At 33.0% G+C, this 14,077-nt stretch overlaps 1 protein-coding gene across 1 annotated transcript; it reads right to left on the bottom strand.

Moving 5' to 3' along the window:
- Window positions 1–2,703: 2,703 nt before the first annotated feature.
- On the bottom strand, window positions 2,704–11,187 carry LOC121391183 (ankyrin repeat domain-containing protein 1-like; the record flags this gene model as incomplete). The annotated part of the gene is made up of 6 exons (XM_041522892.1): window positions 11,002–11,187; window positions 8,807–8,980; window positions 7,175–7,273; window positions 5,615–5,713; window positions 4,822–4,920; window positions 2,704–2,805 (listed from the first exon to the last, which is right to left on the bottom strand). Coding segments are annotated over exons 1-6 (759 nt in total), but the record flags the coding sequence as incomplete, so codon positions are not given.
- Window positions 11,188–14,077: the final 2,890 nt, after the last annotated feature.

The raw sequence follows: 14,077 nt of genomic DNA, 5'->3' as shown, positions 1-14,077 counted from the left end.
CACTTTTAATCATTTAATGTATGATCTACTGCTATATGCAAATGGTTGACCTCATTCTTGAAGGCAATTCCAGTTTTCTGATGAAATGAAAACATTTATTGCAGTGATGTGTTGAAGCATCTACAGCTCTGCCTATATACCTAATATAGTGTAGCAACATCAATAGATGGACTACAGGTTGCTGGTATCAATCAAGGCCTATGGGACATAATACTGAGTAAGACATTCAGAGACTCTATACCTTAACATTAACACTGACTATATTAAAGGTCAAGTAGTCAGTTAATTTGCTTGTAATGACAGATAATTGCCTCTCTTTAAATTAGTAACCAAGCTTAGGTCTATGGTCTACTATATTATATAACGTAATACTGACCTGACCTGTTTATTTTTGCTGATGACTTTACTTACTAAACAATTTTTACATTGTGATATTGTCTACATGTGGTTGTTATAACGTTATTAAGGTGGTAGGAAGCCTTAAAACTGCTTATTAATTATATTCATTGTGCATTGTAATATTTTCGTAGGTTAAAACAGAAATGCAGTTGAATGTAATTCTCAGTTCTGTTACTCAAAGTACTTTATTTATGACATAAGTGCATGTACAAGTTGAACATAAGATTTTATTAATCATTTTCTTGCACCAGATTTTTAAACTATTGAAGAGCAGAATGTCATAGCTATTACTGGTCATAGAAATGTTAATAGTGCAAAAAGATATTACACCCTCATCTACTACAGGCTATGACGAGCACTAATGAGTGTGACATTAAAAGTCAAGTAGCACTTCAACGAGGCTTTGTTCTTTTTCTAAAACTGTATGTTTATAGACTTAGATTTTGCAACACTTACTATACTCTTCACTAAACCAAAATATGTAAGTGGATAGGACACTCGAGAAAACTCCTTGACCAAGTCACTTACATGTGCAAGTTATTGATCACGTGATAACTATAATTATTCATCAAATAAAGCATGGACACCAAGATCGTAGCAGAAGAAAGTAAGTTAAAGATTGCTGCAACTTGAGAATGAAGCATTTTTAGAAAATTCACACATTGAAAAAGTAGTTAATTTTATATTATTCACAGTAGTAATTTTCTGAGAAACTCTACCATATTGATTGTGTTTTGGAACAGACAGACACAATGACAGACAGACTGACAAAGCAATGTAACCCTTGCCCATAGAGTGAGTTATGAGTGTTAATAAGAGGTACATCCCATATTGTGAATATTGTTAGTGATAACCATTAATAATGTTAATAATTGTGTCTTTACACTAAAACATACAAAAAAACATAAACTTATCTATTTATAATTGATATACTTTAAATTATCAATAGTATTTTATCATAGTAACAGTTGCTATGACAACAACTATTATAATGTCGATGTTGTTCAGTAATATCTATCAATTGCCAACTTAGTAAACTAAAATCAGTAAGAAAATGTACTATTATAACAGGCCACACCTACTGATTGCTCTCAATAACTATCCTTATTAATCCTGCACTAAAATAAAAATTTAAAAGGACAAATCAACATAGAAATTTCTAATAAGCACAGCCATTACTCCTTATATCTTACTTATAGTGATAGGTAATACCAATGTTAATTATTAGCCTGATAGCCAGGTGTTTAGTGATGAAAGGAATTTCTATACTTTATATTTAGTTTATGTATAAATTAATCTCATGTAAACAGATCGTATCAGTGACAGTCACTGATATAGGACATAGTCAAGTAGAATTGAATCATTAATTCATGTAATATAATTTATCATTTATACTAATAATACATATAAAGGAGACAAGGAATAATACTATGGAAATGTCAGTCCATGTTACTTAATTATTACAGGTTTTACACAGTAGGATATTTTTAAGGAACCAGATATGACCAAATTCACTATTTGTCCAATAGATCATGTGAACTATGGTTTTATATGAAAATGGGGTTGTCCACATGTTAATGTACTTCCACTGGAAGCTGGTAATCTATTCAGAATATATGAAAGTTCCTAAGAATGCTATTGCCTAATTATGAGGAAAAACAACGCAGAGTTTGTTATAAAATAGTCTTATAAAACTACTGAAGCCACAAACAGACAGGTAAATCACAAGAGTATAGACAAGTTTTTATGTGCATGTGTATATATGTGAGAGGGCTAATAAAGGAGGTGGTTCTTGGTATTATTTGAATATGATGACATCATCATGACATGACACATATTGATGTCATCATCATAGTATAAGTTACAAGTTGCACTAAGAAGCACCCTGAACCCTAAAACCTTCTAAACCCAAATAAACTAACCATACATTCACACTGTCATTATTAACCTGTATGACACATAGTGATGTCATCATCATAGTACAAAGTTATACCAAGAAGTACTAAACAAAGATCACATAGAACATGCTAAATTTGGTATGTATTAATTTTCATGACCATTAATTAATTGACTATTAATAAATATTGTAATTGTTTGATGTAATGAGAATAGGCTATGTCTGACATATTGTAGGCAAAAATCAAATTTTGATTTGGGACTATTGTTCTTGGAACATCTTTTGACAAAAACATGTTATCAAAATATTGGACAGTCTGTTATGAGAGAGGTTGATATCAATATTGAAGAGAATATAAATGTCATACTTCAAAGGAATAATTCATAAGTAACTATAATATGACTTACTTCATCTGTAACATTTATGTCAGCTTGTCCCACTGTAATTAATAACCTTAGAGCATCAAAATGACCATTCTCTGCTGCATAATGTGCTGGTGTTCGTCCATACTAGAAACAAAAGAGGAAAAGTTATTTAATTATAAAAGCACAGGAACTATCATACAATAAACTATATAGTCATATAACAGTCATCAATACAGATAATCATAACTATTGTATTTTTATGTCAAAACTTGACCAATGACAGAGAGACAAAAAGTAAGATATTAAATGACTCTCAATTTATTATAAACATTGTAATTAATAATAAAACTAGATCATTTATGTCACAATCTTATCACACTTATAATGATTATCAATTCTATTAACATGATATAAATATTCAAATTTGTCTTTAGGACTACATTTAAAAGGTATAGGGTTTCTAAGTATTATAATCACTGAGAAAAATGTTCTATGGATGTTTCATTGTAATATATTATGGAAGTTATATGTTTGTCACTACTATATAAAATAAAATGACCTTTATAAATGTATCATAAAATTATTTTGTATAATAACTAACAAACAGTTTCCTGTCTTGATTGATTATTGTATATTATTTTTTCTTTAATAACAGAACAGATAATGGGTGTATCTAATGTATTCTATGTCAACTTAGTATATTCATAGATAGTATAGACTACATAACTGGGATTGGGAAACGGATCACGTGATCCCATAGAACTGAATGAACATTCGAAAACGCATTCCATGTCCAAAAAAAATCAATTAATTTTATTACCTGACATTGTAAACTGGACACACTCTTACCTCTATTGTATTACTCTATAAAGATATTAGTGTTATTTTTATTTATCAACACATTGACTATATATTTTCTTTATATTCTATTTTTAAAAAGTTTATAATAATGACATTCACTTTTAAATTAGTTATTTTTCGACGAAAATGGCACTAAAAATACTTTTGTCGCTCCTTCTTCATACAGCAATGTTACCACTAAAAGGTTTAGGACAAATTATTTAGAACAAATAAGAACACATTGGTTTAAACTGTTCTTATGTTAGTAAAGTCGTGCTATTCTAATGGAAAACACTAAAAACAACAAAAGATATAGGTGCACTTTTGGGACTATAGCCATTGTTTTAAGTTATGTAGACATAAATTACAGCTTGTCATCTAAAGATGAAAGATTTCTGTGTTGGTTTAGCTTGTTTATTACTTGCTTTGGAAATCTCCTGTCATAGTTATGTAAGATACAAAAATATGTGTACATATTCAGTACTAAATAATTATTAATAATTAATTTCATTTCAGATGGTAAGAGACTGTACTATAGAAAGCACAGATCAATTAATTTAAACAGGAGGTCTGTACTATCTAACACTTGTGTAGCAACTGGTGTACCAATTTTAAAACCTACATCTGAAAGAGCTCCTTGTAGTATTATACTAGCAAAAAGACTTCTGTCTTATACTGTAACTGTGACCTAACATTATCAGTAAATTAATTGTCACATAAATAATAATTACTTCAAATAAGTATTTATTATAGTGTAACACTTAATTAAAGTAAAAATTCCAAAATACTACATGCTTGTTTCAGAAGAAAACAGGAACACTGCAAAGAGATTATTCTTCAATAATCTCAAGCTCTTGGCAACCAATTGCAATATATGTCCAAGTATGCCATCTAGTTTAATTGTTATGGGGAGGGGGTCTAGTTATATTAGGAACCATAGGTAATTTAGATGTGTTAATCACACCACCACCGATAAGGCACATTGCTCCATGACATTACTCTTTGTCCATCAGGATTAAGGGGTAACTATGTCTTATCAATGTGACCATAAGTTTATTAGAATAGCAATGTCTGTTACATGTTAATATATTCAGGATATAGAGAGGTTTAACATCTAGTGACTAAATGTACTACTATTATAACAGGTCACACCTACTAATACCTGACACTGACTATCTTTCTTAATCCTTTACTAACAAAAATTTGAACAACAAGTCAATGTAGAAATTTCTAACAGCCACACCCATAACATTCTATATCTATTAAATATGATTTAAATCTACTAACATCTAGTAGTCTCTACAAACAATATACACTGACCCTGTCACAAATATTGAGATCTGCTTTGGAGTTTAACAGTAGCTGTACGATATCACAGTAACCCTCATTTGATGCTAAATGTAGAGATGTTTGCTGATTCTAGAGGAAGAACACAAGAGTTTATTGTGATTATAATAGAATTAATTATAGAATATATATCAATAAAAAAAATGGACCACATATTAAAATTAAAATTATAAAAAATTGTCTTAAGATGCTTTGGGATGTATTGGTATTGCAGTTGTTTTCTTTATTATTGAAAGCTGGAAGTTTCAAGTAGTTATCATAGAATAATAGAGAAGTCTTATCATTAATAGTTGAAGAGACTACATTTAAAGAAATATTTTCTGTCTTCAGGTTAAATTACTTAACACTTGGTCTTTCAAGTAGTATCATAGAATAATAGAGTAGAATGTCTCACTATTGGCTGTTCTTTCCTACACTCAAGGGTTTAAGCTTTAAATTTTTTTGGTGCAAGTCTAGTAACATTATAAAAAGTATAGTATAATGCTGATGATATAACTTCTATTCATAAGAACAGTTTGACACAAATGCACATCATATTTTAGTGGGACCTCTGTGAATATCAAGATGATATCTACTACTATTATAACAGGCCACACCTACTAATACCTGACACTGACTATCTTTCTTAATCCTTTACTAACAAAAATTTGAACAACAAGTCAATGTAGAAATTTGTAACAGCCACACCCATAACATTCTATCTCTATTAAATACTGATTTAAATCTACTAACATCTAATAGTCTCTACAAAACAATATACACTGACCCTGTCACAAATATTGGGATCTGCTTTGGAGTTTAACAGTAGCTGTACGATATCATAGTAACCCCCATTTGATGCTAAATGTAGAGATGTTTGCTGATGCTAGAGGAAGAACACAAGAGTTTATTGTTGATTATAATAGCATTGATTATAGAATGTATACCAATAATAAAATGGACCACATATTAAAATTAAACATTATAAAAATTATATTAAGATGCTTTTGGATGTATTGGTATTACATTTGTTTTCTCTATTATTGAAAGCTGGAAATTTCAAGTAGTTATCATAGAATAATAGAGAAGTCTTATAATTAATAGTTGAAGAGACTACATTTAAAGAAACATTTTCTGTTTTCAGGTTAAATTACTTAACACTTGGTCTTCAAGTAGAACATGCTCAGGTTGAATAATTGTGTTCATGGAAAGAGTACATTAAATTCATTTGTTTTCTCTATTATTGAAATCTGGAAATTTCAAGTAGTTATCATAGAATAATAGAGAAGAATGTCTCACTATTGGCTGTTCTTCCTACACTCAAGGGTTTAAGCTTAAATTTTCTTGGTACAAGTCTAGTAACATTGTAAAAAAATATAAATATAATGCTGATGATATAACTTCTATTCATAAGAACGCTTTGACACAAATGCATATCATACTAGTGGGACCTCTGTGAATATCAAGATGATATATACTACTATTATAACAGGCCACACCTACTAATACTGACACTGACTATCTTTGTTAATCCTTTACTAACAAAAAATTGAACAACAAGTCATGTAGAAAATTTCTAACAGCCACACCCATAACACTATATATCTATTAAATACTGATTTAAATCTACTAACATCTAGTAGTCTCTACAAAACATATACACTGACCCTGTCACAAATATTGGGATCTGCATTGGAGTTTAACAGTAGCTGTACGATATCATAGTAAACCCCATTTGCTGCTAAATGTAGAGATGTTTGCTGATACTAGAGGAAGAACACAAGAGTTTATTGTTGATTATAATAGCATTAATTATAGAATGTATACCAATAATAAAATGGACCACATATTAAAATTAAACATTATAAAAAATTGTCTTAAGATGCTTTTAGATGTATTGGTTATTGCAGTTGTTTCCTCTATTATTGAAAGCTGGAAATTTCAAGTAGTTTCATAGAATAATAGAGAAGTATGGCTCATACTGGCTGTTCTTCCTACACTCAAGGGTTTAAGCTTTATATTTTTTGGTGCAAGTCTAGTAACATTATAAAAAGTATAGTATAATGTTGATGATACAACTTCTATTCATAAGAACAGTTTGACACAAATGCACATCATACTAGTGGGACCTCTGTGAATATCAAGATGATATCTACTACTATTATAAACAGGCCACACCTACTAATACCTGACACTGACTATCTTTCTTAATCCTTTACTTACAAAAATTTGAACAACAAGTTAATGTAGAAATTTCTAACAGCCACACCCATAACATTCTATATCTATTAATACTGATTAAAATCTACTAACATCTAGTAGTCTCTACAAACAAAAATACACTGACCTCATCAAAAATATTGGGATCTGCATTGGAGTTTAACAGTAGCTGTACGATATCATAGTAACCCCCTTTTGATGCTAAATGTAGAGATGTTTGCTGATCCTAGAGGAAGTACACAAGAGTTTATTGTTGATTATAATAGTGTAATATAATATTCCTCAACAAAAACAATTTACAAAAACAATCAGTTCTAAACAAACATGTGCTCTCGTTTATTAACTATCATGTTAATTGATGTTAATTAATGTTAATTACTATCCTACATAACCCCCTCTCTTCAAGAGCTCGTCTCGAGCGACAATGTGACATAGGGGGCATATCTATCCGGAACTCTGCGTGTGCGGGTAGGTCGAGAAGTGGAAGGTTCTTCTAATGGGTAATTGTTAGATAATTCATCTTCAGACTCACAAAACAGAATGTTCAAAAGAAGGTGGCTGCCAATATGTCGGAGAATGCCGTGGCATTCCTTTAGGAACTGGTCTAAGAGTATGGAGCCGTAAACGATTTATATGAACTGTCTTCTTTCGTCCATCTGAGTGTGCAATTATGACAGTTGGTTGACCTGAATTGTGTTCCAAAACTGTCCATCCACTCTCCCATCTTGAACAGAGCTTTCCAGCTGTTGGTTTGGATAACCAAACATGATTACCCACTTGTAATGGTGACCTAGTATGAGCCCGAGTGTCATATGTCTTCTTCTGAGTAGATGCTGCATCTATAAGGTGCAGTTCAACTAATTCATACATCTGACTTAACTGACGTTGGAGTTGTTTAGAATAAACATAAGTGTCTGTGGATAGTCCAGGTAAATCAGATGGAAGTGTGGGTTCTCTACCAAACATTAAAAGATATGGTGAGCATTTAGTAGATGTGTGCGTTGAGGATCGGTAGGCATATAGGAGAAGAGGCAGCCATTTCTCCCAATCACTGGATTTAACACAATATGTCCTTAACATCTGCAATAAGGAGCAATTGGTGCGCTCCACTAAACCATCACCTTGGGGATGATAGGGTGTGGTTCGTGATTTATGAATTCCAAAAGCCCGGCATGTCTCTTTTAAAAGTGTGCTCTCAAAATTAGCTCCCTGATCAGAATGAATATAAGTAGGTATGCCATAAATACTAAAGGTTTCAACGAGAGCTTTAAACTGTACCTTCTGCTGTTTGATCTTTCAGGGGAATGGCCACAGGCCATTTAGTGAAGTAGTTTGTATAACTAAGATATAAGAATTGCCCTGACATGACATAGGTACTTTTAGAATATCCACTCCTAACATCTCCCAAGGTTTACCCATAGGCATATTTACCAATGGGACCGGCTGGGGTAGTGCTGGTTTTGCTTGATTGCAAGCATCACAAGAGTCGCAGTAATTTTGAGCATCTGTTGCCATTCCAACCCAGTACACATTTTTTTGTAATCGCAGTAATGTTTTCATATACCCTTGATGAGCACCTAAAGGAGCATCATGAAATTGTTGTAGATAAGTGCTTTGAGACTTAATGGTGCTATTGGCACTAGACGCTGCTCTTTACTAACAGGTTTAATAATACAGCGATAAAGAAACACCATTCTGTAACTTGAGTTGGGGCCATAGTTGAAGCCACCTTCTGTATGTGGGTGTTTACATTCTGTACCTTGAGGTTTTTTGTTACCGTTTTTGTCTTGATGTATGAAATGATTTTTGCTAGAATTGGATCATTAGTCTGTTCCTTAATCAGTTCACTTTCACTAGGTCCACAAATGACTTTTGTAGCAGCTGTACATGGTTGCCGTGACAAAGCATCAGCATTTGCATGTGGGTACCTTTTCTATAAAGAATTTTTAAATTCAAACTCTTGAAGTTGCAAAGCCCAACGGCTTAACTTTCCTTCCATCTTCCTTGCAGACAACCACTGTAGTGGGTTGTGATCTGTATACACAGTGAAACAATGCCCCAAGAGGTAGTGTTTAAAGTACTTAATAGCATAAACCAGAGCTAAACACTCTTTTTCGATGACGCTGTAATTTTTTTCGGCTGGCTTCAGCGACCGACTACTATAAGCGATAACGTTAGGTCCTTGTTGTAATACAGCTCCTAACCCTGAGTCACTAGCATCGGTATATAGTGTAAATGGTAAGGAGAAGTCAGGACATTTTAAAATAGGTTGAGAAATTAAGCAGATTTTAAGTGTGGTGAAGGCTTCTTGACAAGGATTTGTCCATTGGAATGTTACACCTTTATTAGTAAGATGATAGAGGGAGAGGCGATGTTAGCAAAATTTTTTATATATCTTCGGTAATATGAAGCCAACCCCAGAAACCTCTGCACCTCTGTAACCGAAGAGGGGGTTGGCCAATTCTGAATAGCTTTCACTTTATTGGGATCTGGTATCATACCGTGTTTTGTAAAGGTGTGACCAAGGTAGGAAACTTCTTTGCACCCCAATAGCACATTTTTCTCCATGCAAGGTAAGACCATAATCTACTAATCTCTGAAAAAACTTGTCTGAAGTGTTGTTTGTGGCTTCTTTCATCACTAGAATATACCAAAATATCATCTACATAAACCATTGCGAAAAGTAACCCCCGAAGTACACGGTCCATTAACCGCTGAAATGTTCCAGGTGACCCTGTAAGACCAAAAGGTAATCGGAGAAATTCGAATAACCCCATACCTGGGCCTGGTGAAAAGGCTGTTTTTGCTTGGTCTTCAGGTGTGATAGGGACTTGCCAAAACCCTTTCCGGCAGTCCAACTTAGTAAATACTTGTGCATTCCCTAAATGATCTTGTACTTCATCGGGTAAAGGTAAGGGATAGCTATTTTTTTTTCAGTCGTTTGTTGAGTTCGCGATAGTCAATACAAATTCTTATTTCACCATTTCGCTTCGGCACGAATACACAGGGTGCCAGCAAGGGCTACTACTTTCTTGTATAATGCCTTGTTGTAACATTTCAGCAATTTGTTGTTGAACCCTCTTCCTTATAGTGCACTGGTATTCGTCTTGGAGGGACACGTATTGGTTTAGAGTTCCCCGTCGGAATATGATGGTATATTGCGTCGGTTTTTCCTGGAACAGAGCAAAACAGGGATTTATATTCCTTAATTATATCCATGTATGCATCAGAAGAGGCAGGTAGTGTAGATTTACCTGGATGAGTGAAACGTGGTATGGCACAATTTTCAGTATCATCTTCGTCTCCTGATAAAATAGCAGCTGTGTGGTAGGAGTTTTCCCATAGCTTTTTCTTTGACGATGTTGTGTTCTCCCCGTAGTCACATTTGGAACTACAGTTGTACCATTGACAGTAACAGATTTTGTTTTGTAGTCTAAACAGACATTGAATTTGGCCAAGAAATCAGTACCCAAAATGACAGGTGCAACCAGTTGAGGGGCAACATACATCGCATGTGTCACAGACAATGTACCTATATGAAGAGGTACAATGGTAGTGTTGCATAATTCCATCTCATTGCAGGAAGCTGTGATAACATTTATAGGGGGTGCTATTGAGTTATAACTCAAGCCGCTTGTTCAAGCAAGTGTTGACTAATTAACGATACAGAAGAACCACTGTCTAATAAAATAGCACAGTGAATATCTCGTATTTTTCCTGATATTTTTGAGAGTTGTTTAATATTTACAGGCATATCCAATGTCGAGGCCAAGTGTATTACTTCCGGTCGCCTCCCTGGCCTGTAGAGACGACCGGGTGGCGTTTCCCCAACACTGGGCATTTGTGTGACCGTATTTTACCACAGTTAAAACATTGAAAGGTAGTACGGCAATTCTTTGCAATGTGCCCAAATCGTTGACACCTGTAGCATTGCTGGGAATGGATATTGGTTGCCTTTTTCGGTTTATTCTGATATCTGACTGCAGCAATACTAGTGTCTCGGCTGTCACTTTCTAATGAATCAAGTCTGGCACCAATATCAAGTATCATCTCTTCTAGTTTCTGTAAACCAGGAGTACTGCCAGTAACTGACGAAGTGGTAAGATGTGCTGCTTCCTCAGGTAACTGTTCATTGTTCATCATGAGCAAGCGTGCTTTTGCTAAAGCATCTTTGGTAGTCGTGATATCAGCTGGCGAAGATCACATTAGTTTGGCAATTTCCGTTGGGAGACCGTCAATGAAGTGATGGAGTAACATTTGTTCCTTCGCCTCCCCAGTTAACTCTGGCATGGCTATTTCAAGTAGTCTCTTAAGGTTATACAAAAAAACACGTGGGGGTTCTCCCGGCAAAAGCCTGCGGCGTTCGAACTCTCTCATTACCTGAAAACGCGTTTCTTTTGTTCGAAATTCTGCCATCAATGCTCTCACAAAATAGAGTAATCTGTCTTATCTTCGTCCGCCATCTCTAGGTAGGCTACCAGAACTTCTCCTTCGAGAAATGTCGGGATTTTACTTGCCTTTTTGTCATTATCCCATCCATTGGAATTAGCACATATATCAAACTTCACTAACCACTCATCTAGTTCATCGCCATCCTTAATAGTTTTAGGTAAGGCCACATGCCTATCTGCCATCTCAGACTCTGCTACCAGTGTAATATAATATTCCTCAACAAAAACAATTTACAAAAAAAATCAGTTCTAAACAACATGTGCTCTCGTTTATTAACTATTCATGTTAATTGATGTTAATTAATGTTAATTACTATCCTACAATAGCATTAATTATATAATATATACCAATAATAAAATGGATCACATATTAAAATTAAACATTATAAAAATTATCTTAAGATGCTTTTGGATGTATTGGTATTGCAGTTGTTTTCTCTATTATTGAAAGCTGGAAATTTCAAGTAGTTGTCATAGAATAATAGAGAAGTCTTATAATTAATAGTTGAAGAGACTACATTTAAAGAAACATTTTCTGTCTTCAGGATAAATTACTTAACCCTTGGTCTTCAAGTAGACATGCTCAGGTTGAAATTGTATTGATGGAAAGAGTAAATTAAATTCATTTGTTTGTGCAGTTAAATTTTATTAACCATTTCAATATTCAAATATATCTAATAAAAATAATATATAAAAATAGACATTGACATTGTATATAAACACAGTCCAAAACATAACTGTCTAGTATGTAAAGTATGCTAGTGATAAAAATAACAACTACAGCTACTGCAGATCTATTTATTAATTTATAATTTATTTAAGTTTATTGATAAGAAACAACTGACAATATTACATTAATACAAGTATTAGTATAACAATTGTAACATCTGCTCTGAAAGACATGAGTAATAATTTATTTTGGATCATGGCTATCATTATTATTAACTACATGATATACAGGACTTGTTTGGTTATTATTATGTAATGTCTTTTAAAATAAGATATAAATTTGGTTATGTAATTCCTACAAACTTCCTTGTTTTGATTTCTATACAATATATCATTACACATGACATGAAAACACAATAGACAATGAAATGCACTAAAGTGCTTAACCTCGCTGCGGTCTTATCCAGAGACCTCCTCAAGTGACATAATCTCACATGATGCGCAAGATGATTATTGATGACTCAGCATTTCTCTTCAATCAAAGGGAAAAAAAGCTTTGCCTTTTAGTGCGTCTACTGGGTACTTTGCACTCTAATTGACAAAGGGTCCAATACTTTCCAACTTCTTAGTAAAAGTTAGTGATTCTCCAATGACAGCTATTGTGCTAGGATTTTTAGTTCATTCTCAATGTATAGACAAGGATAACTGCTAAAAGTTAGTAAAACTGTCATAACTTTCCAAAGAAGTATTTCTACAAAAGTTCTTACTTTAAAAAGTCTGAAAATGTCATAAGCTATATGCAGGAGGTTTTTATTGAATTTTCAAGTGTTCACTGAAAGATGTGCTTTTTTTCAAAGTTTTTTTCAGACTTTTAAAGATTTTGTTCATTTGACGCTCCTTTTGGAAGTATTCTTAAGAAGTACAGACGTTTTGCTACCATACCACTATAGTTTGGTAGCTACCAGTGCCTTGTTTGCCGAGTTGAAGCAGTTTAAAGCCATTTGCCCGGGTAACACACACACACACACACACACACAGACTAAAGTAACCTTGCTATGCTCGTCCACGCACAGCGAGGTTAATTAATGTTAAACTAATATGTTGATATGTAGGGTTTTCCTCACACAGTCATATGTTAGATTTAATAACAAATGTGACTTTGATCTCTATCTTTAGTATGTTCAAGATAAACTAAACTTTATCATTTATAATTAAATTTCTATATACTTAGGTTCTAACTTTGTCTTTCATCTTATTTACCCTTCATACTGCTCTAGACATCTTATATACATCTTTACTAGTTTTAAATATGTCTAGTTTTATACTTTCTAATAACACCTCTTAGTAATAACAAAATAACATCAAGTTTATACCAGTTTTTACAAATACCAGAATTCTTTTAAGGATTACCTGCTATATGTTAGTCTACAAACTAAATAGACTTCAAAGGTTAAGTCCATAGATTTAATAATAGAAATGTTCATATCATTTGTTGGCTGACATTCACTGACCACGAATATCATTTACCAAAGAAGAGATTATATCAATAAATACAAATCTACTAGTTTACAAATAAAATAATAGTCTTTTGATAATCTTGAATTTGGCAAAAAGTTGTATTAATAGTACAAGGTTAGTAGGAAGTTTGCTAAAATGTCAAAATAGTCATATTAATTAAAGGTCTGGGATAAAAAATGCCTTGTTCATTAACATTGACAATGTCAATAAAGTAAAATAATAGAGAAGTATTATGGAAATAAGAAAAAGAGATATTAAACTGTTTTCTAGATGAAACAATGAAAACAATGTCTACAACAGTGGGTGGGGTTAAATCTCTTAAATGGCTGTAAATGATCTCCTTTGTTATAAAATATATTACTTTAAAAAGTAAACAATAACAAACAATAGTA

The sequence above is a fragment of the Gigantopelta aegis genome, unplaced genomic scaffold (genome assembly GCF_016097555.1).
Source record: "Gigantopelta aegis isolate Gae_Host unplaced genomic scaffold, Gae_host_genome ctg1889_pilon_pilon, whole genome shotgun sequence".
Classification (NCBI taxonomy): domain Eukaryota; kingdom Metazoa; phylum Mollusca; class Gastropoda; order Neomphalida; family Peltospiridae; genus Gigantopelta; species Gigantopelta aegis.
The sequence above is the reverse complement of the archived record's forward strand: the minus strand, read 5'-3'. Positions and strand labels throughout refer to the sequence as shown.